Source organism: Xenopus laevis, chromosome 1L, assembly GCF_017654675.1.
Source record: "Xenopus laevis strain J_2021 chromosome 1L, Xenopus_laevis_v10.1, whole genome shotgun sequence".
Lineage (NCBI taxonomy): Eukaryota > Metazoa > Chordata > Amphibia > Anura > Pipidae > Xenopus > Xenopus laevis.
This window is the reverse complement of record NC_054371.1, coordinates 150,412,473-150,436,372: the sequence shown is the minus strand read 5'-3', so window position 1 is coordinate 150,436,372 and position 23,900 is coordinate 150,412,473. Positions and strand designations below refer to the sequence as shown.

At 38.2% G+C, this 23,900-nt stretch overlaps 2 protein-coding genes across 4 annotated transcripts in view; both read right to left on the bottom strand.

Annotated features, from left to right (window-relative positions):
- Positions 1 to 10,321, bottom strand: part of ipo4.L (importin 4 L homeolog) — a 33,387-nt gene extending 23,066 nt beyond the window's left edge. Inside the window, exons 1-10 of the mRNA XM_018259340.2 lie at positions 10,133 to 10,321; positions 8,498 to 8,584; positions 7,607 to 7,686; positions 6,593 to 6,634; positions 4,926 to 5,055; positions 3,852 to 4,031; positions 2,613 to 2,678; positions 2,014 to 2,115; positions 867 to 950; positions 64 to 222 (exon numbers count right to left, since the gene is read on the bottom strand). Of these exons, the coding sequence (XP_018114829.1) occupies positions 64 to 222; positions 867 to 950; positions 2,014 to 2,115; positions 2,613 to 2,678; positions 3,852 to 4,031; positions 4,926 to 5,055; positions 6,593 to 6,634; positions 7,607 to 7,686; positions 8,498 to 8,584; positions 10,133 to 10,198 (996 nt within the window). The 5' untranslated portion in view covers positions 10,199 to 10,321. The remainder of the gene's footprint in view (positions 1 to 63; positions 223 to 866; positions 951 to 2,013; positions 2,116 to 2,612; positions 2,679 to 3,851; positions 4,032 to 4,925; positions 5,056 to 6,592; positions 6,635 to 7,606; positions 7,687 to 8,497; positions 8,585 to 10,132) is intronic.
- Positions 10,322 to 15,842: 5,521 nt separating this feature from the next.
- Positions 15,843 to 23,580, bottom strand: tm9sf1.L (transmembrane 9 superfamily member 1 L homeolog). Of its 3 annotated transcripts, none has more exons than XM_018248988.2 (6): positions 23,407 to 23,580; positions 20,761 to 21,077; positions 20,070 to 20,670; positions 19,787 to 19,972; positions 19,138 to 19,411; positions 15,843 to 17,418 (listed from the first exon to the last, which is right to left on the bottom strand). In XM_018248988.2, the coding sequence occupies exons 2-6, from the start codon at positions 21,073 to 21,075 to the stop codon at positions 17,025 to 17,027; spliced, it is 1,770 nt and encodes a 589-aa protein (XP_018104477.1). In that variant the 5' UTR covers positions 21,076 to 21,077; positions 23,407 to 23,580; the 3' UTR covers positions 15,843 to 17,024.
- Positions 23,581 to 23,900: the final 320 nt, after the last annotated feature.

Below are 23,900 nucleotides of genomic sequence, written 5' to 3'. Positions count from 1 at the left end.
AAACATATAACAGATATGGAACAAATAGCAATGTGGCAACCATTAAATTATATCATATCTGACCTGCATGGCATATTCCTTAGGTGTCTCAACACTGTCCTCAATGTCATCGTCTTCTTCTTCTTGGTCTTCCTTATCCATCTCTCCTGCCGGTGGCGCAGCACACATGATTGGGAAAAGGGAGTTGAGAATCTGCGGCAGCAGCTTCTGCTTGATTATGGACTGAGAAGCAAACATGGGTCATAAGTATATGCACCCCTAGGGGATCAGACCACACTTTTATTCAAGAAATAAGCAACACCTTCCACTTAGCCAGCTTGCAGTGGTGCAGATGGAGCAGACTAAGGCTTAGCAACAGAGGAATAAAAAAGTTTTATAGAATAAGATTCAGGGATCATTGTATTAAAACATTTGCAAATTTTAGGCTAAAGATACATAGTTTCCACTTATGAACAAAATGTTGACTTGAAATAATTAGCAATGCTTTATATAGCAGTGTACAAGGCTAGGATGAACAATCCAGTCTAACAATTCTTCATGACAATACCTTGATGTTACTCCCCTGAACAACTGAACATAGATAGATCTTGCATAAACATCTGCTTGGTGATCTAAGGCATTTGTGATGTCAGAATGTATATGTACAGATGCAATGTTCACTGGCCCAACCCACTAATATGGAAGACATAGGGGAACTCAAATCTAAATGAACACATTAGTTGGGACTTTTTTATGTAGTAAAGTTTACGTGACTTAATATATATTAAAATTGATTGATTAAAAGGAAACCTAGCACAAAGTCAGAAATTCCCCCTGTTTGAGAGGAAAGGGAGAATATGTTTGAATTAAGCCACTTGACAACTCACCTTGCTCTTAAGTTTTATAAGACACATGATGCAAGAAAGTGCCTTCACTCTGAGTTCATCAGAAAGACTTGTGTTTACTGCCATCTGAGAACAGGAGACATGATAAAGTGTAATTTTTGAAACAATATTCCATTTCTGCCCTGCATACATACCTAGATCACTATTTCTGAAATAAAATATATAAACCTTTGTTCATCCAAAATAGTCACAATTTAGCATATTTCCAGGAGGTGAAAAGTGGACAAACATGTCACAAAATGGGTAAAGGACGGGGAAGGTTTGCAGGCCAGTTACTGGACAGTGGAGGGAGGAAGAGTAAAGATAGATAGATTTGTGATTGGCTGTGTGAGGCAATAAACGGATTGTAATCACGTCACTCAGGAAGGGAGAGGAATCTATAGAAAGTAGAGCCCTAGAATGGAATCCACAGGGATCAAGAAGAAGGGGACAGTCTCGAAAAACATGGAGAAGAACAGGTGAAGAAGAAATGATAAAGATGGGAAAACATGGAATGAGATCAAGAGAATAGCAACAAATAGTTCTGAATGGAGAGTCTTCACGGATGCCCTATACTCCACTGGGAGTCGAAGGAATAGATGATGATGATGAATCACGGCAAGGTGCACACTTTGATTTATGAATTGTTGGTTGTGTTTGAAACAACTTCCATTGCAAAATATTTATGTAATAAGTTATACATAAATATTACTAAAAATTTTATTAATAATGTATGTCGGATTCTTTAACTGGATGATCTGGCTGCTGTTTTTATTTTAGACAGGAATGCTCAGATACAGTTTCTCTGGCCTTCAGTAAAGTAAAGATTTTTCCAGTGCATTTTAATATTCACAATTACACAGGGAATTATCTACCAGCAACCATAAAATACAAGTCACGGTGGAATTCTTATACCATATAAAGGCCCTGTGCTTGTATAGAGTCATAGAATTCAAAGTGACATATGTGACATCTCTTTGGTCTAGTTATATCCAGTTAGTTAACAGAGCACGGTTTCTAGGGTTATATTTTACAGTGCATTTTAACATTAGGTGTATTATTGCCTATAATTGCTTTCCTGGAAGCAATCTGAGGATTTCATTTGTGGAAAATTAGACATTTGTTAACTGTTAACAAAAAAATACACTACCTCCAGACAGAATTGAACAGTATCTGCTATGTAGTGAACAATGACAGGGACCTCATCTTCCATCAAAACATCAAAAAATTCCATTGCCTCACAAGCTTGAACCTATATAAAATGTAGAGAAAAAGATCAATAAGTATTGGAATTGAGACAAAACAAAGCATGAACTGTTAGGCACTGGCAAATATGGTAAAGCAGGTTATTATAAAAACTGAACTTGTGTGCATTTCAGGAATAAATAAGCAGATCTCCTGCATTCACCAATATGGCCATTTTCTGTCCCTACTTTGCTATGAAACATGGCAAGCATAACCATATTTCTAGGAAAAGTTGCTTGAACATGGATAGCCTGACATATAGTAAGTACAGCCCTAGGATTGCAAGGGATTTAGCAGAGGTCTAACAGTGACATAATTTTTCCACAACATGGGGATGGCACACAGCAAAATTCTCCAACACATTCTGAAAGGGTTATTTTATTGTCATGATCATACAAGTAGCTTCCTTAGTCAACTTTCTTCGCCCAAGTACATGTTCTAGTAAGGAGCAATATATAGTTAGTAAAACAGGGAAAGCAAAAAAGTGGCTGTGATGCTATTTACCTGGTTAACCAGGATCAACTGTCTGATGGCTGCTAGGATTTTTGGAATAAAAGGTCTCAATAAATTCTAGGGAGTAAAGAAAAATACAAGAAGGTAGGTATTAAAATGAGGAGTAATAACAGGCAAAATGGCATGAAAATGAAAGAAAGACAGAGAATACATTTCAGTTAAAATATAAAGTCCACAGGGATGCACTCACGGAACCAACAATAGAAACTTCCCCATATAAAAAAAAATCTCATATTATATTATTATTATATCCTCATAACTATACTAAACTAAATATTTAAAAAGAAAAAAATGCATCACATGCCTCGACCTGCCTACTTTGTTCTTGCCACAAATATAAAGAGGGAAAAGTAGGTAACCCATAACACACAAAAGCCAATTGGTCACACCATTCAAAATTTTGCTAGAGTTGCACCCCACAATCCAACCTGTGTGCAGTAAAGTGCTGTGTATGACACAAGCCTTAGCCATCAATGAACTTACTTAAGGATGCCTAACATACTGGCAACCCCTGGAATTGAGCTTTTTCTTGTCCTGAACAACCATTCAAAGCCTGCTTTAGTCAGCATGCACAATCTAGAGTTTCAGAGTGCTGACCACATCAACATGAATGACTGCAACAGACAAAGTCTTTCATATTGTTTCCAGTGGAAAGTATTGATAGCTTATTAAAGGTTTTTTGATGGTCTTGGGTCGCCGATAGCACTGTGGCAGTATACACACCACAGTTAAAAGTTATTATTATAATTATGTTCACTGCAGTGGCCTTGCTGATAGAACAGGAAGCAAAAACACTGCTTTCTAATCTCTGCCCTGATGACTCAGACTGTTGATACAATGTAAGACAAGGCAGCTGATTAACAGGCCTGTCTTTACTGGGGAACTAAGGGGCATTTTTATAAAAAAAAATCACCCATGTTCTGTTCATTCCTATGGGATTTTTAGAATTGTATTTACCAATGGGAAAAAGTTAGAACTCACCATTTGATAAATACAGTTCTAAAAATCCCACAAGAATACATAGAACATGGCAATTGTTTTTACAAATAACTTTAAAAGCACTAAAAAGAAAACAATGTTTTCTTTAATTAGGAATTTTTTTATTTTGGGGTTGACAGTGATAAAGAAAGTGAAAACGCGCAGGAGTACATTAAAAAACAAAACTAAATAAACAGTAGCAGAGAATGTAGAAATACACTTAAAAAAATAATTATGTTGTATAATACTCACAGTTTCATTTCCAACTATATAGGGCAGTATACAAGTAAGAGATTGTACTGTGTAGTAAATAAGAGGTCCATTATTGAGATCACTAAGGGTTTGCTTAAAAAGGCCAAGTAAATCATGAACATGGGGTTGAAAAAGGCTAGCCTTCAGATGTAATGAACACCAGAGCACCAAAATGCCAACCTACAAGACAAAAAATATTGCTAAAGATTAAGTCCTCAACATATAGTCTCAATTTGTAAATAACAAAAACAGAAACATAAAGTCTACGGCAGGAGTGCCCATACTTTAATAATGCATAATAAAGTCTACTTCTAGCGATGTTGTGCCATTATGATCTACATCCATAAAAGCATTGTTAGCATTATGTTCCATGGAAAATATTACTTAAATATTATATTTATTTGAGATCATTTTTATTGCTATATTTAACAAACAACTATTCCTTATATAATCTTAACATAATAAATATCTGAATGAAAATGAAATATGAAGGTAATTTATTCAAGCTGTTTGCCGACAGTGTCTTGAGATCTACTGATCACCAGCTAAAGGTCTACTGGTAGATCCCGATCTACCTTTTGGGCACCCCTGGTCTACTGGCTACAGTCACACTAGGTGCTGTTAACAATTCTGCCGGTGTGTGTGAAGTGACAGGCAGACCCAGGTGTTTCTTCGCATATGGCATTGGGCAGAACTGGCAGTTTTTTAGCTGGTGGAGAAACAGTCTAGTGTGACATAAGCCTTACTATTAACAAACTCTTACTTTATGTATTAAACTGCTAGTAACCCCAGAAAATGACCTAAAAGTATACTGCCTACCTCAAACAGTGGTTAAATGGAAACTTCCAGCTAATGACCCTGTCAGCTGCTTCTGTGCTGTGTCGTTTTATTTTTTCCTGATAACTGTTCTTAGGAGTACAGTAACCACCAGGGAAATGGTTAAAAACATATAAACTTTTGTGCACTTTATAAGGTGCATATGTATTTCAGCTGTCAGGGTCACTTTACCCAACACATAACACAATCTACAGTATTTTGAAAAAAAAAAGTTAATAAACCTAGATGATGACAAACCTGTTTTTGGTCTGGCACATCACTATGAGACAACTGCAGCACAAATTTGATGAACTCGGGCCAGTGCTCCAATCTCTCATTCTTCAGGATTACCGCAATCAGCTGAGCAAGAGCATACCGGACCTTGTGTCTATAAGAACCCCAGTATACACAACACTTAAAATGAGTGAATAAAAGATGATAGGGTGAAATAAACCAAAAATAAGGCACAGAAGGGGGACACTTTGTTGGGGCAGAGGTTCAGTTATGCTGATACTTGGAAAGAATGCCTATATTCACCAGGAATACCATACTTAAAGAGCACCTGTTGGCTGAAAATATTTCCTCCCACCAAAGGTTGGGGGTAACAGTAGTTTTCAAATAAAATAAATAAATAAAAAAGGCCCTGCCAGGACTAGGTCAGGGAGCTCCTGATGCAAGCAGCAATGTCGTGCAGAGCGCATGCACATAATGATCTTCTGAGGTCACGTGCAAGTTGCGACATTCACTCATTATGTGCATGCGTGTGCCCCAACATGCCCACTCAAACCGGGAGCTCCCTCCAGGTGAGGGTGTCCTGGCATTGGCAGGGGGGCAAATTTAAAAAAAACAAAACCTTACTGTTATCCCCAAATGGAGTGCAGGCTTTATTAGCCCGTTCCTTTGGTGGGGGAAACTATTTTCAGCCAGCAGCTGCCCTTTAAAGGTCAGTAAGGGTGAGCTTTGCTGTCCTGGATAAAAACAAAATTATAAAGTAGTGTTTTGATGTAAACTTGTTATGAGTGAAGGCCGGGCTGCCCTGGCCTTAGTTCTGGGGCTGAAGTGTGAAAGACACTGCATTAAAAAACATGAATTAAAACAGGTAAAAAGGGAAGCACCAAAAACACAGATCAAAGCACAAAGATACACTGTAGACAGTTTACATCTTGGAAAATAAAAATCTGAGAAATAATATATAATAAATAATAAAATACAACATAAAGGCAGGTTAATTGGCTTTTGACTAAATTGACCATAGTGTGTGTGAATGTGATAGGGACCTTTTGTTATAAGCTCCTCTGGGCTCTGGGGTGATCGTATATCTGTAAAGCACTGCAGAAATGTGTCAGCGACATATAAATAACATAAAATAAATCAAATAAATAATGACTACAATGCATCTTTTTGCCATTTGGTGTATTTTTAGGGTACTGTACAAAGACATAATAGTCATTATTGGGATTGCAGAATCTGTTTCATATGTATTCTGGTGACAATTTGTATGTTGCAAATAAATTGTGACAGATAAGGCTCCAAAACAAGGTGACTGTGAACATAATTTTTTATTGACTTATTTTAATTTCATTGTTTCTTTTCAAATTGCATCTTCTAAAATGATATAGTAGAGCAACTTTACAAGTGTTTTGTTTGCAGGGGCTAAAATATCATTCATCAATCAAAAAGTGTCAAACACAAAATCTGTAATTCAGAATTTTCTGGGTTGTCTACGCAACACATATATATGTGTTTGTTACTAAAACCTGTGGCATTCATATTTATGCGTGAAGTACTTCTGCTGAGTTGATTTTTGGCATTAAAAGAAAATGTTAAACTACAGAAACAGGACACAACATTTGCCATAACCAGGAAAGGAGAGTGAGAAAACTCAAGAGTGATGAGAAATGCTAGAATGGGAATTATTGACTTACTCTGGTTCCCTCTGAATTGATTCCAACACAATGATCTTCAAGCTAAAATAAATGTGTTTGAAAATTAAATTTTACTAGTTACACAAAGGAATAAGCAGTAGTACAATAAATCAACCCAGTTAGTCTGACAGTATTTGCAAATAACCAAATAAGAACACATAATTTAGTACTACCCAGATATAATACCTAGATTAATATATACATGAAGTGCGAATTTTTAGTATCTAAAGGGAAAATATATCCCCCTTTGAGACATGAGATCATTTAACTGAAGTCCCTCTGGTTTTTATAGTGGGCAGCACACAGATCCTCTGGAAAGCAGAGGGATTTCCAAGTCCCAGAATCCGTGACTTCAGAATGGAACAAGGTAAGGGAAGGGTTGCCTAAAATTTCATCCCAAAGAGGATGGGAAATTTGGACTATCACAACTTCTGTTCAAACTGTGAAATCCGGTGTCTATGTAAAAGACACCTGAATGAACTTCATGCAAAAAAAAACTGGGGAGGGGGGGTTGGGAGTATAATTTTCCTTTCAAGTACTATGTATATTTTGACTCCTAACTTGTCTTGTACTGTAAACATGCTCATGTGGTGTAAATACAACTTTTCATCCCAACGAAAAGGTAGAAAGATTTCTACTAAAATGTGCAAGATCTGTAAAAATGTAGATTAATCAACAGACTCTATACATACATCTGCCATTTAGCATCAAAATTCAATCTCCTCTAAAATTAAATATTTGCTAGGTGCCAACGTTCAACTGTCACACAGCATTAGTCTTCCTACTGGTGCTGGGTAAACAGACAGCCATTGTCTGCCCCTGCTTTCCATTGAGCTATATGATTTGCCTAAAATAGATGTGCAACTTACAATGAGCATTGGCCTGCAAACATATGTCAATTTATTACCACCACACTTGCTATAGGCAGAAAGTTGCTCTTTGAAACACTTGAAACGTTGGACACTGAAAGCAACCGTATACCTGGGGAGTTGCAGGAAAAAATGTTTCACTTACTTGTGCTGTTGCTCTGGTTGTACTGCTTTCCAATGTTTGTTGAGACGCCTCCGCAGTAAAACTGCAGCAAACTGTCGGATCTAGGACAAATAAGCAAGGTGTAGTTTTAAAAGACAGACACATATATCAATCCCGCATAAAATGGGGCACATCAGGGACTGGGCAATGCATTTAAGATGTATACCTTTATTACATAATGCAATTACATTCAATATACATTTCCACTTGTAACACATCCTTGCCCAGTGAGAAACTATACCAAGAACAAAGTGATGTGGAACTGGTGGCCCTTACTAGTAAGATATTGGGTGAAATTTTCACCTTTAAATTAACTTTTAGTATGATGTAAATAGTGATATTCTGAGACGGTTTGCAGTTGTTTTTGATTTTTTATTATTTGTGGTTTTTGAGTTCTTTAGCTTTTTATTCAGCAGCTCTCACGTCTACCGTTTCAGCAATCTGGTTGCTAGGGTCCAAATTAACCTAGCAACCAAGTATTGATTTGAATAAGAGACTGGAAAATGAATAGGAGAGGGCCTGAATCGAAAGATAAGTAATAAATAGTAACAATAAATATGTAGCCTTACAGAGCATTTGTTTTTTAGATGGGGTCAGTGACCTCCATTTGAAAGCTGGAAAGAGTCAAAAGAAAAAAGCACCTAATTAAAAACCTATAAAATATAAATAATGAAGACTAATTGAAAAGTTGCTAACAATTGGCCATTCTTTAACATTGTAAAGTTGAACTTAAAGATGAACGACCCCTTTAAAGCAGTACACAAATCAACTTTTAAAGACTGATTCTTTCTCTGGTTTCGGAGAACAATCCAAAAGCAAATGTTTCTTCTTGACACTACATTTAAAAATGCTGCAATGTGTATTCATGTATACCTGTAGTTCTTGGGATCCTCTCAATATTTCAAACAATGCTGGTATGATTTGTGGATCTTTAAAAGCTTCTTTCAGCTGAGCTGTGGCCTAAGAGAGAGAGAGAGAGACCAGGTAAGAAAAAAAAGGGGAAAAAGTAGCACAAAATACTGCAGCTATACTAGTTTACATGACATTTATATAACTGAAAAATATATATAGGAAAACGTGCCTCTGGGTATGGCTCATCATCATTTGCTATGCCTGATGTCCCAGAATAAAATATGCCACTTGCAGGGAAGAAAAAGCTACAGTTTGCAACATCTTGAGTACTAGTGATGTGCGGGTCGAGAATTTCTCGACCCGCACCCGACCCTAACCTGCCCGCTCCCTACCCGCCCATCACTATTGAGTACCAAAGGTTATCCATTCCTATCTTTTGTGATGTGACACAAACTAAAACAAAAGTGAAAATACCTTTGAAAAAGTGAAAATACTAGCGATAATGAGGTGTTCCTATAAAAATCATAGGAACGCGTCAGTATCAAGTAGTTGCTGCACCCGGAATAGTTCCTCTCAAAGCTGCCCCCAGCCCCGCGAACCTGCGTTGACCCGACCATCCGACACTGCTAAAAGATCTTCTGTGCCGTTTTAGTGACGCTGGGCTGGGGGCGGAGCGATCCCTCCTGACTACGAATGAAAACAAGACTTCAGACTATGGAAGGATTGCTCAGCCCAGCATCACGGAAGCATGGCAGAAGATCAGTTAGCTGTGTCAGCTGCGCAAAGGTTTGCGGGGCTGGGGGCGGCTTTGAGGGGAACTGTCAGTATCGCTTTAAGGTTGTCTGCCCACTATTTGGAAATAAAACAACAGTACAAGTATAGGATCCACTACCCAGAAAGCTGTGAAATACATAAAGGCTTTCTCCCATAGATATTTTATCCAAATAATTAATTTTTTTTTTTAAAAATTACCTTTTTCTCTGTAAAAATAAAAAACAGTATTTTGTACTTGATCCAAACTAAGACATAATGAATCCTTATTGGCAGCAAAACAATCCTATTTGGTTTGTTTAACTTTACATGATTTTATGGTAGACTTAAGGAATCTAGAAAATCCCAGGTACTGAACATTCGGTTTAACAGGTCCCCTACCTGTACTATTTTTGTATAACAATGCTTTCAGCCCCTGAACACTTACATATCTTGTTTGGCATTACATATCAACTAAAATGATACTGTTCTACATCATTTACCTACTATGCAAAGTGAGGGGGGGGGCAAGATAAAAGGCTCTAGTGCTAGAGCATTTAATTGGACAGTAGGAGACTTTTTACAAACACAGAGTAAGCAGGCATCTATAGAAAACTCTATTTGTCAGTTACTGTCCCTTTATAATATCGGTGGAGAGCGAGAACAAGCCCAGTGTCACCCCCTCACTCCGCTAGCCTATGACTGATCGAAAAAAACAAATGGCTTTGGTTGCTATTGGTTACTGCAGGTTTACACCTGTGACAGAAAGTAAATTGCGTTCTTTCAGTATCTCATGCTACAGACGTATACACGTTCAAAGCCACGCAGTGACACTATTTGTAGCCAAGCCTGTCCATTCTCTCCTCACAACTAAATTCCAACAATATCCCTCAATATCCCTCATACCTGCTGAATAACAGCATTATCCGGCTGCAGCAAACTGGTTAGGATCGTCTCCAAAATCTGAGCCATTAGGACCGGATAAGAATATTCCGCCTAGCCCACAGAACAGAACCGGCAGCTCTCTACAGCTGTCTAGTCCACGTGGGTGACAGTCGCAATAAGGAACTCGGATTTCCCGTTGGTCGCCATCTGCTGGCAGGAGGACCGAATAGTGCGAGGCAAACGTCAGGGGAAAAGAATGTCCTGAGCAAGCACCACACACAAGCATACACACAAGCATACAATATCACACATAATGAACCTCGTATTGAAAACCGTATAGTAAAAACTTAAGTGAATGAATGAATTTTGTACTTTCCAAAGTGCTGCTGACACAAATTGTTGCAATATGGCAAACCAACACCCTGATGAAGGCAGTCGAGCTGAAACGTACTTACTTAAGCATTTCATATAGTTTTCCTGTATCCTTCGGTGGAATCTTAAAAAAAAAAAAAGTGGATTTGGTGCACTCCCCAAAGGCAGTATAAAAAACTGGCCATAGATGCACAGATCCGATCGTACGAATCATCGTACGATCGGACTTTCCCATCTCCCGACCCACCACTAACCATTCAGATCAAAGTCTTACCAGTCAGATCAAATAAAGAACAGATCAGCAATGTTCTGCCCCTGACAGCAATCGTACAATATCTATGTCCAACCAAAGCTAGTGAAGGTGGCCATAGACTCCAAGATCCGCTCGTTTGGCGACATCGCCAAACGAGCGGATCTTTCCCCGATATGCCACTAAACTGCGTGGCTATATCGGGGGTGATTCGAACGTTCGGCCGTATGGCCGAACGATCGAATTACGATGTGCCAAGCGGCTCCGACGGGTCGGTCGGGTAAAAATCCAACCTTCCTGATCGATATCGTGGCCAGATATCGATCGGGAAGACCTGTCGGAAGCCCCCATACACGGGCAGATAAGCTGTCAAATCGGTCCAAACGACAGATATCGGCAGCTTTATCTGCCCGTGTATGGCCACCACAGTCTCCCACTGAAAATCGTACGATCGGCAATACACGCAGAGATATTATCGGCAGCCGACAGAAATTTTATAACCTGGCCGATCGACCAAACGACCGATCTCCGCCGGACGAAAAATGTCGGAACTCTCCACACACGGTTCGAAAATCGTACGAATCCTCGATTCGTACAATCAGATCTTTGCGTCTATGACTTAACTGTCATTCAAAATCAGACTCCCACCTCCTGCATGAAAAACAAAAAGAAACCGATGCTAAAGGAGGAGAGTGAAGAGAAACTTGATTATTTCAGAAATAGGTCAGAATTTTCAATTGATCTTTTTTCGAAAATGTCTTATTTTAGAATGATGAAGCTTATATTATATTTTCGTTTTCACAATAGCTCCCTTGTATTGTTTTAAAGGAGAGAAAGATTTAAAATCTTAGAGAGGCACTGTTTGACTGTTTTGGAATTACCCAAAGCTTTATTAGCCCACATGTACTAGTGCAAGAAAATTCTGGACATGTACACTTCAAGAAATGTTTTTGAGAACCATTGTTTTACTTTATTTTATATTGGGATTATTTTCTGATGGACCATCACAGATTTTCTAAAAGAGTTACTCAGTCATTATGTCGAGTCATTTCCCCCCCTTGACAAGGTTTGACAAAAGATTATGAATTCTGTTGGGACATAATTAAGGATGCGCTGGGCTTGCCTTCCCACTAGGGTTGCCACCTGGCCTGTAAAAATGATGGTTGATCCCAATGTTATTAATAGGGAAAAATTATAAATATATAGGAAGGCTGGTATTTTTTTTGGGAAAAGGTGGCAACCCTATGCATCCTTAATGGATATAATAGAAAGAGAGATACATATAAATCAACCAAAAAGATACTATTGAAAAGCAGTATATATTCATGTTGCCCTGTTAAGACTGGCAATAAGGTACAAAGGGCTTTTGGCAGGTCTGGACTGGCATTCAAAATAGGCCCTGGAATTTCAAGTACACAGTGGCCCAAACAGCCCCCACTCCCTAGTGACAGTCTATGCAATGATCTTTGCACTGATTACTCAAGAAAGGTGGCTAATACAGTGCAATAGACATGGTCCCTATTTTGTGACTGAAATATTGGTTTACAAAAATTTTTTGTCAAAAATGTTTTTGATTGAAACTGTTGAGTGCATTGCCATATTGTATTGCTATACTAATTGACTCAGGCACATTTCTGTGAAGGTGGAGTGCACCTTTGTGCACACACACACACTCACATACAGTATATCTCATATGTCCACGACTGAGATGTTGAGAGGAAATCCAGGAGGCTAAGCAATCCCCAAATAAGCTTGGTGGTTTACCACCATACGTGTGTAACTGGTAGTCCACAAAGGTTAAAGATTAATGAGGGAACTCACCATGGTTGTAGCCATGTGCCCAGTGGACAGGATTTATTTATATGATTTGTGTCTTGTGCCCGTGTTTCAATAAAACTTTTAAAATGAACAAAGTGTCTGTAGTGATTCATGCAAGCTTAACACACACATATATATATATATATATATATATATATATATATATATATATATATATATATATGTAGTTAAGAGCACTCACGGGTATTGTGAAAAAAGCTTTTATTGGAGTGTTACAATCTACCCCACATCCAATTGTAACACTCCAATAAAAGCTTTTTTCACAATACCCGTGAGTGCTCTTAACTACATATTTATATGCCATTTTTTTGAAGAAGCACCAGGGACGTGATTGATCGATGGTGAGTGCCGGTTGAACAAACTGACTATATATATATATATATTTAGTGGCGTGGTGTTCTGATGTAAAGTATTCAGGGCCAGTGTTTTTTTTTTAAAAGGGTTGTTCACCTTGCAATAATTATTTCAGTTCAGTCATTTCACCTTCTTATGTCTTTCTAAAGCAGCTTTTTTTTGGGGGGGAGGGATTGAGTTTCATTAAAGGCAGTTAGGAATGATACAATAGTTGCTAGAATTGCTCAGTTGAGAAATGTATCAAGTAATGTAGCACATTGTAACAGTTGAGAATCTGCACCTGGATTACTGACCTGCCAGACACCAGAGACAGGAAAATTAAACTTTACACTTCAATATTGGAAAAACTCAGAAACAATCTGAAAACAACTTAACTAAAAAAGTGTTTGAAGGTAAAGAACCCCTGTAACACAAGACCTAAAATTGCCCCCCCCCAAATAAATCAGAGATTCTTTGTCCTTAAGTGCAGAGGATCATTGAAAACCATTGCCCTTGAGAGTAATGTAAAAAACCCAGTTGGTACAAGTACAAGGAATGACACACAATATATACTGTAGTTCACAATTTATTTAAAGTGGGATCAATCTGTGTCAGAATCCTCAGTACTGTATGTAAAATGCATTTTGATTACTGTTTGCTGTACCTATTTAATTACCTATATTGATTTTTTTACCCTTACTTTGCTGTATGAAGTAATTTCCAGTAATGATTGCCTTCTTGTTGCAGTTTCCTTTGCCAACAATGGTAGATGACCCATTGCATGTTGTGTGTGTCATAAGCTCCAATAGTGTTCTGTTTTATAAGGGGGGAGGGGGCTACAAGAAGCACCTAATTATCTATCGTTGTTATATAAGCAGCCATCTGAGTAAAGCTGGCCATATATGTGCAGATTTTGTTCCCACGTTCGATGGATGATCGTTTGTTCCAATGGATGGACCATGATGGTCAAGATTTTTGCGGTAAAACCTCAAAATTTTCATGGAAAAAAACCCTGAATCCGAGGACCCAGCAACTCAAACCTGTCGAGGTCACATATAAGTCAATGGCAGATCTCCCTTTCCCAGTTTAAAGATACAGTGGTGTGTGCTGGGTTTAGCCCGATAATCCAAAAAAATCGATTCGGGAATAAAATACAATTTGAGTTTTTGCTGGATTTTATCGTTTTTTCTCGGCTCAACTTTTTGAGTTATTTTATTGATAAATAAGATAAAATCATGGATGGGAGTTTGGTCAAGCTTGGTTTAATGAAAATATGAGATACATTCAAGTTTTAGTAAATAACCACCTAAATAATCCTAAAGTAGTAAAGAAAACAAATCAGACAATGTTCTGGCCATTAATTGACAGACAGCAATCGTATGAAAGTTATGTATTCGGCCAAAAAAAACCTTCAATTTAATTTCGGTTGGTATTTTTGAATTTGAATTTCGAAGTTTTCGAAATTCGACCCTTGATAAATTTGCCCCTAAGTAAGTAGCCTAAGACTACTTGTTTTTGTACAACATCTTTATAAGCCTTTGGTGGAAAAAGTGTACACAATTGCCTTGGTAATAGGTCTTGCTGGATAGTGCAGAAAACTGGTGTGCAATACCTTCCACCATTGAACAAGCTCACACAGATTCAGTCCTATTTCTGTAATCCCTTACTTTATACTTGAGAATGTTAAAAAAAAATTTTATTTAACAGAAGTTTATTTTCATTTTAGCAACTGTTTACCTGTAAAAGAAACATAAGAACAGCAAATACAAATATATTATTTCCCCCAATATTGCACATTGAATTATTTACACCTTTAATTCCCGTTTTGCATATTTATAATCCTGCAGCAGCCAAATGTCTGTATATACCTACTAGGGATAGATCATCTTATAAATAACTTTTATGCTCTAGACATTGATATGCCGAGATGATTTTCAGTGGTTATTTTTTTTTTTATTACTTATCTTTCTATTCAGACCCTCTTCCATTTATTTCTCAGTCATTCAAATTATTGCCTGGATTCTTGGTATCATAACTATCTGATTACAGTGAAATCACTCAGAATACCATTGACCAAGTCATACTAAGTTCATTGTAAGGTGAACATCCCCTTATAGCTAATGTCATGCCAGAGCCGATTTTGACCTGAAAGTGCTCATCCACATTTTTGGGCCAAAATCGGCCGTGTGTACATTGACAATGGGATTCTGTTAGTGTCCCTGTCTGGTGTGACATTAGCCTTAAAACACAAGGAAAGCCATTAATCTTAAAGGATACCAATTTGTAGGACCCCACCCCCACGTGACAGTTCCACACTTTTTTAAAAATCTTGCTAGTCTTGGTCCTGTTCTTCACAGTAGTACAACCTCACTTGTGTGCACATTAGGCTCAGCCAGGGATTCAAAATAGGCCTTAGCATTTCAAATACACAGAAGCCCACTAAATAGTGACTGTCTATACCCGTGATCCCCAACCAGTGGCTCATGAGCAACAAGTTGCTTACAGCCCCTTGGATGTTGCTTGGTCTATACTATAGCAACCTACAGCAGCCTAGGGTTGCCACCTGGCCGGTAAAAGTGTTGCTTGATGCCAATGTTATTTATAGGGAAAAACCATAAAAATATAGAAAAGCCGGTATTTTTTTCCATAAAAGGTGGCAACCATACAGCAGCCCCTCTGGCATTTCCCAGAATCCACAGACTGCCAGTCTGGGCCTGGTGCACATGTCCATGTCATTACTGCTTTAGATGGACATGTTGAACACTTGAGAAAGCAGGCCAGAAAACAGTATAAGGGCACATTTTGTTCAAGAGTAGTCACTAGTCGATGCATTACAAATTGGCACCCAAAAGGTTGTTGGTTTTCCTTGTCCTGAGGAGGTCTTATACAGCCCAATATGTGGCTAAGTGTGGTTGTCAGCAAACACAACTCCCCAAAGAAAAAAAAAACATGATTATTTATTATGTAAAAAGAAAAACCAATATATAAATATATTGTACAGATTTCCAGAGAGCATACAAGAGACTGCCTGTTAAAACAATCCAAAAAATATTTTGCTTTAGAAAGAAAAGTATGGAGAGGAAAAAGAAACCTACAGGGGCACCAAAAGATCCAATTAATTATAATATGATAATTATAATAATGCGGGCAGCAGCCAAGTTCAATGAAACACAGGGTGATTCTGAGTGTTTTGTGGTCTAGGCAATCAATAGATTAATGGGGCAAATTGCTGTAAAATGCAATGTGGTGATTGCCATAAAATCAAACTAGGGCAGTTTTTTTTTTACTGCATCCAGGGAGTTACTAATCACTGTGGGGGGGAAACTAAATCACCCATTTTCCTTATAACAGTAATCTGAAATGAAATAGAAAGGCTTGTCCTGAAGAATATGGGGCAGACTGATAAAGTCTGCAGTGCATTGGGTAATTTAGAATTGGCATTGACCTCCTCTACATAGAGCAATAGGTACAGCAGCCCTCTGCTGATATTGTGCCAGGGCTTCAGTTGCACATAGAGGCAAGCTGGGAAATAGCAACTTTATTATTATTGGTACCAGTGTGACTTTAATCCTTTCCAGGAAAAAAAAACATGCTTTTATGTCTGGGATTTATGAAATCATATGCTCAAAATAAGAATGGCAGGCTTTTCTACTCAAGATAACCCAGGCTTTTCACTGTGCACATTTGAATAACTATAGTAAAGCAATAAAACCATAGAGCAAGCAATGTAAAATTTTGTGCCAGTTGCTTTGATGCTTTGTTTTCAAGCTAACACCTCTGACCACTAGAATTTTACACACTGCCACCCATTTGCTTTGCTCAGTACATGTGATTTGAAAGGCTTACCGTGGAGTTAAAGTGGCAAAGTAAATTGTATTCTAATGCCACTTTATTTACATAGCTTTATGCTAACATGCCCCATAGTCGCTGATGCCTGTGCCATGCTGTTGGTGCTTCTCGGATTCTCCAGATCACAGTCTATTACTAGATAATTATACTGCCCAACTGTTGCAAAATCATTTATCACCGAACTATAAATAGTATTTCCCTTCTTCCATATTTAGTCCATACTGATAAATGTAGTACATAAAGCACAGAGGCTGCTGCTGATACAACCTCTTAGTCCATCTTCAGGTTTATGTATATATAGCGTATAAACCGAAGTGATGCGGTAAAGCTGACAGCCCCAAGCATTAAGAAAAAAACATAAGCTGTTAGAAAAGAATATCCAAAGAATTCGACAGTCTGAACCACTCCTGACATGTTAGAACGGCGCCAGTAATAGAATACCGAATAGAGAAAAATAAATGCTCCGGTTGACCCTGTGCTTAGAACTGAGCGCCACCACCATCGATAGTCTTCTCCTGACAGCTGGAAGTATGTCAGAGCTACAGAGATGCAAGCTCCCACACTCAGTAGGATAGCAAACACAACAAACAGGATTCCATACAGCGTATACTGTTCCCGGCCCCAAACTGTGGCGAATATATAATATAGCTCCACTGAGATCGCACTGCAAAAGACAAGATTGAAAAAAATGTTAGTTTAACATCCTGAGAGTCCAAATATACCCCGTAGCCCTCAGTTTTCTTTTTTGCCGATTTGCTGCACATGTTCTGGGCTGTTGCTAGTTAAAGAAACAGTAACACTAAAAAATGAAAGCATTTAAAAGAAATTAACATTTAATATACAGTTCTCCTGCACCGATATAAGCTGTGTGTTTGCTTCAAAAAGATTACTATACTTTATATAAATAAGCAGCTGTGTAGCCATTCAAGCTGGAAAAAAGAAGAAACACACAGGTTACATAGCACATAACAGACAAGCCCTGTCCAATACAATGGTGTTTTATCTGTTATGTGATATGAAGCCTGTGTGTTTTCTTCTTTTTCCAGCTTGAATGGCTGCCCCTATGGCTACAAAGCTGCTTATTTATATAAATTATAGTAGTCTTTGTGAAAGTACAATATATTTTAATTACTTTGATAGACTTTTGGTGTTACTTTTCCTTTAACTTAGCTAAGGGGGCAGATTTACATTATGTTGCATACACACAGGGCACATTTACAATATGTTGTGCGGACACACACACACACACACACACACACACACACACACACACACACACACACACACACACACACACACACACACACACACACACACACACACACACACACACTAAAAACTTCTTTATTGATGGCTAATTAGAAATAACTTCAGATCCACATTGCATGTCAGCATTGAAACCACTACATTCAGAATCTACATTAATAATCATGTAGTATTAGCTTCTATGGCAGATGTAATCTCACTTAAATAAGTTCAGCTAGAATACACTTTATAAACAAGTAATATGCTCAAATCAAAAGATCAAAATTGTGAAATACAATTGGAATCTGGAGCAGCGTTTGACATGATAATTTTTCTGAAATAAGGTGTGTACCACAACCTTATTTCATTTGAACTCACGCCCATTTATGTTACTATAAATCATGCCAAATTTTATTATACACAACACAAAAAAAAGCAGCAGTCCATCATCACACGAAAAGAAAACATTATTTTGTATACATTTTTTGGCATAGATTTGAGTTAATTTGAATTCAATGTGCCTAAAAGTGAGTAAAATCCACACCTGCTTGTCTGCGAATGTTGGGGACCCTTCATAAATTTTTGACAGTTAGCTAATGTGGCTGGAGAGAACAGGTGAAGCTTTTACTTTATGCGAACTGATTGGAGAGTGTTTGATACAATCAACAACCAGGCCAACTGCTGCAGAGACTCAAAGCAGCTGAGTGAAGAATGCAAGAATCTGGGAGCTTCGGAGGAGTGTACTTCCCCAGTATGTCCCGCACCCAACCATAACCCACAGTGGTTATCCAAATAGCAACGCCAGTACAGCACAGTACAGATGTTTTGCTTCACACACCCAACAGTCCTGTGTCACTTAAGGCAGAGCTAGCTTCTAGCCAAAATCTACCTTCCGATGTTCCTTCAGTTTAGGCCTATTATTCCAAGTCAAACCTAGCATACATACAGTGTGCTGCCTTAGAGCAATGGGTACTGATAGAGGCACTGATATTCCGGGGCTTAGTTATATATGTGCCATCACACCAAGATATAACATATTTCTTCCAAAAAAAAAAAAAAAAAATAGACTGACTCATGTAATTCATGAAAATATTCTACCTATTACATCCAGAGCATAAGATTTACATAAGTAAAATACCTGAAGGGAAGGAAGCCTCCAATCGCCATATGTACTGGTGCAGATTTATACCAGGGTTGACGAGGGATTTCCCTGGAAATGTTCTTAGTCCGACAAGGAGCCTCAAAGTGTCCTGCGCTGTTCTTTCCAAAGATACCTCCAATTACAGTGAGAGGGAAACCAACTAGCAGCCACACAGTGAGAAGTAGCAGAATGGTGGTTGCTGGGAGAGCTTGGGTGGAGCCATTGGCCCAGTGCACTGAATTCACAACACTCCATGTCAGGAAAAAGGGTGCTGAGAATAAAGAAACCAAAGTTAACAAGGAGCAAAAGCAAATTATGGTTGTATTGAAGTATTCAAAGCGAAAGGTTATAGAGATTTCACTTCAAGTTACAGAACAGGGAAGATTCATAGTAGGGTATTTGTACAGAAGGTTCTGGTTTATAAATAATCACTGCAAAAAGGAAAGGGGTACATGTAAATGGAGAGCACCAGCCCAATAACCACACTTTTACCATATATTCCAACAGTAAACAAATACATCAGCAAAATATAAGCTATTTCTCCTTAAAAACGTGAATTAACATGAATATAATTTATTATATAATTTGACTGTAGCAGACATGGACTGTGCTAAAGACTAGAAAAGGATTTAGGAATGATTTATACCTGAGAAAAGGCTGGTTGTAAGTATGATGTTCCAAACCCAACGATCTCCTCCAAGTTGCCTGTAGAAATTACTGGACACGTACCCAGACACACAGCAAGTGAGGGCGTAGAGTAGGATGGCTGCAGAATTGATTGCTCCATGTCTGTGCACATTAAACAGACCCAGAAGAACCATGACTATAATACCTGGAGAATATTCCAAGGAAGGGGAAGGTTATTACATAGAACAGTAACTACAGTTGGAAATGTAAGGTTTGGGGTGGGGGAGACAGAAGGCTATCACCTGTTCCCAAGGCCAAGAATTGAAAACCCACACCAAGGACTGCACATAAGAGACTTCTATATGGTGGAAAGCGGAACACATCTGTATGGATGATCTTCCAGCCGTTGTCTCCCTGGTCCATGTCATCTGTTCCTTCTTCATCTAGGTTATACCGAGCCAAATCACTCTTCAAGACACGCATTAAGATGATGACAACAAAACCCAGGAGCAGAAAGACTAGCACCATAGAGTTTATTATTGAGAGCCAGTGAATCTCCAGGCTCTTGGGGAAAAAACTTGAATCCCGAAGCCTATCTCCACGCCGATCATATGTTACAGAACTTGGAAACCAACGTACACTATATGTGTGCGTCAGACTAAGTGGCTCCCTCACATCATCCAAGCTGAATGGTTTGACATCACGTACACTGACATTAGCATAAATAATTCTGTCATCATTATATTCAATGTTAATGTCCAAGTGAGACCACAGTCCAATTTTATGAGTGTGCGGCAGAAAACCACTCTCTTCCATGTAACCCAAAAATCCCCGTATTGGAACGTCATCTAAGACAAACTCAAAATAATACAATTCTTCGATAGCTGTGCGTAGTTCCTCTACCTAAAGAGAGATAAATCAGTATTATAAACATACCACACGTTTTCATTTTGACAAATAAAAATCAGGCAAAACACAATGTAAAGCACTCACTTGGTTGACTGATAATTTCATCTCACAAAGAGTTTGTCTTTCCGCATTTTGGCGAAATGCAATTTGGTACATGGACTCTGCCATGCGATCTCCATCCAGCACTTCTCCTAGTGTTAAGCTCTTGTGTCGGATCTGCTCGGGAGCACATACTGGAAGCTGGTAGTAATGATAAGTCTCTTGTGGGTTGTGATATGGGCCCACTTTATTTACATACATCATCACTGGGTCCCCTTGTTTGTATCGACTATCCCCAGTTGCTGGGAATGGAGCCACCAGCCAAACACATAAAAGTGAGAGCAGGTGTAGAAAACACATGTCTGTAAAAAAAGAAGAATTTTAATTAAACTGTATGTCTCTGGTGTACTTTGGATCTGTGTTCTGGCACTTAGTGCTTATGAATAAGGCAGAATTGCCCATACTCTACTAATGTGAGGTCTACTTTTAGTGAGGTTGTACTATTATGATCTACACCCATAAAAGCACTGTTAGCACTTTTGAAAATATTACTTAAATATTAATTTATAAGAAAATGTTCTTGTTATATATTTAACAAACAACTATTTATTATGCTATCTTAAAGGAGAAGGAAAGGTTAAAACTAAGTAAGCCTTATCAGAAAGGTCCATCTAAATATACCAGTAAACCCCCAAAGTAATGTTGCTCTGAGTCCCCTATCAAAAGAAACACTGCATTTCTTTCCTTCTGTTGTGTACACATGGGCTTCTGTATCAGACTTCCTGTTTTCAGCTTAAACCTCATTGCCCTGGGCAAGAGCATGCTCACTTTGCTCCTCTCCCCCGCCCCCCTCCCTTCTCTACTGTAATCTGAGCCCAGAGCAGGGAGAGACTCAGGCAGGAAGTGATGTCACACCACATTAATACTGCAGCTCCTATTCTAAACAAACAGAGAGTTTCTAGAGCTTTTTACTCAGGTATGGTAAAATATTCTACAGAATAAATATAGCATTCTAGCTTGCACTACTGCAGCTAATCTATTGGCAATAAACCTGTTATCCAGAATGCTCGGGACCTGGGGTTTCCAGATAATGGACCTTTCCGTAATTTAGAAAATCATGTTAAAAAAATGGCTGGTTTTACTTTCAGTAAAGATTAATTATATCTTAGTTTGGATGAACTACAAGGTACTATTTTATTATTACAGAGAAAAAGGAAGTTATTTTTTTTAAAAAGTGGATTATTTGGATAAAATCGAGTCTATGGGAGATGGCCTTTTGGATATTCTCAGATAATTGGTTTCTGCTCAAAGGTTCCTCAGACTTCTTTATATGACACCATCATTATAATATAATCTGCCGCTTGAATAAGCAATGTGATAAAAACTATTGCCCCACTACATGTAAAAGATGAAATACAGTATCAATTTATCCCCCACATTTACAGTAAAACCAAATCCCTCTGCCTTGACTATATATTTATAAAATTGCACTTATGACACACTATATTCTATATACTTTTATGAATGCATTTAGCTTGTCTTGACAAAGTATCAGTTCTGCTGATTTCTCACACTTGCATGTGTGGGACGCACTGGCAAATCTGAAAGCTACAGAGGACTTGCCTCTTACAGGGGTGGTTCACCTGAAATTGCAAACTGGAAAACTGCTGCATAAAAAGCTAAATAACTCAAAAAACCCAAATAATAAAACCCAACTGCCTATTGTTTCAGAATGCCACCATCTGCGCCATACTAAAAGTTAACTCAAAGGTGAACAACCCCTTTAATCAATGCAATTTTAGCTATAGGCGTGTGAGGCTTACTTGAACAATAGCAACCAATTCTGTATCTGTATCATTTTAAAACTATTTTGGTGGCAATTTAGTTACAACAGGACAATAGAAGGGTCTATTTAAACAACTAAATTACCTAGCAGTTCATGGTGTAAAGGTTATAATGCACCAAGCCATGCTTTGAAATGATTTTAAATCAGGCAGCAGGCTGCTTCATTACTGCTGTGGAAAACCATTTAGGATTTTTTTTTTAAAGTGTTCCAATAGTGATTAGGTTAATGTGTAAGTGAAACATGTCCAACAGGCTCTATTTTACAGGTATTACCAGTTTTCTAAACCTAAATGCCTGATCCTTACTGTTACACCTAAACCTAGACTTTCTCTAGAAGTCTACCAACAGTGAATGGCAAGGGTCTTGAAAACAAAAAGACATCATAAAATGGTAGGTGCCCAAAGGACACATTTTAGGACCACTAAATTGGGAGTAAGAAGAACACCTAATCTGAAATCTAGATTTTTAAATATTAGCATTCTGCACAACACACATGTAAATAAATATATATTAGATTATTTTGAGTGATTCTCTATCTTAAAACAATCGCATTAATTGGGATGAGCATGACCCTTGTGTGGGACCCAGAGTAACTAGCCAAGTAAATTACGTGGATCTTATCGCCATTCTATGGCTCACAATCGATAAGGCATAATTACCATGGATACTTCCTGTTATGCGCCTCTAGGTAAAGATGCTTTGACAAATGTGTTCTTCCAATGTATTAATGCATTCGCTCGTATTCACTGACCTAGCAGGCTTATGTTAAATGTCCCCGCTTCAACAGAAAATACTATCTCGTTATTTAAACTAGTTTATCCCGTGTAACACTGTGTTCCTCCATACCTGATCGCGGTCTCCAGGATTCCTCTGACAGCTTCTCAAAGTACAGACCTTGTGTGACGTTGCCTAGGCGACTGCTGCCTGCCTGAAGCCAACGATAGACCTCATTATTTAGTAGCTGGCTTTTATATATAAATACATATATGCCCCTGAATCATGATATTTTTAGCAATAACCTCAATTTATTATCCTCATTAGGTTTTGAGTAAATCGTGCAGGCAAATATTAAGCCAACCTGAACACGTCAGCACAATGGGGCCTTGATCTCCGGGTAGGCCATCGTACTTGGTTACACGTCAGACAGTCTCTCGTAGCCATTTTGAAAAAGGGCAAAATAAAGCTCTTTGATTCACGTGAAAGTTAACGCGTCTTATATTTTAAATAAATCGATTCCATAAATTATATAAGTTCGATATGTATACTGATCATTAGTCACACTATGTATCCATGCGGAAGACAGCACTGTATTAACTGAAATCCAATTAGTGCAGTCATTC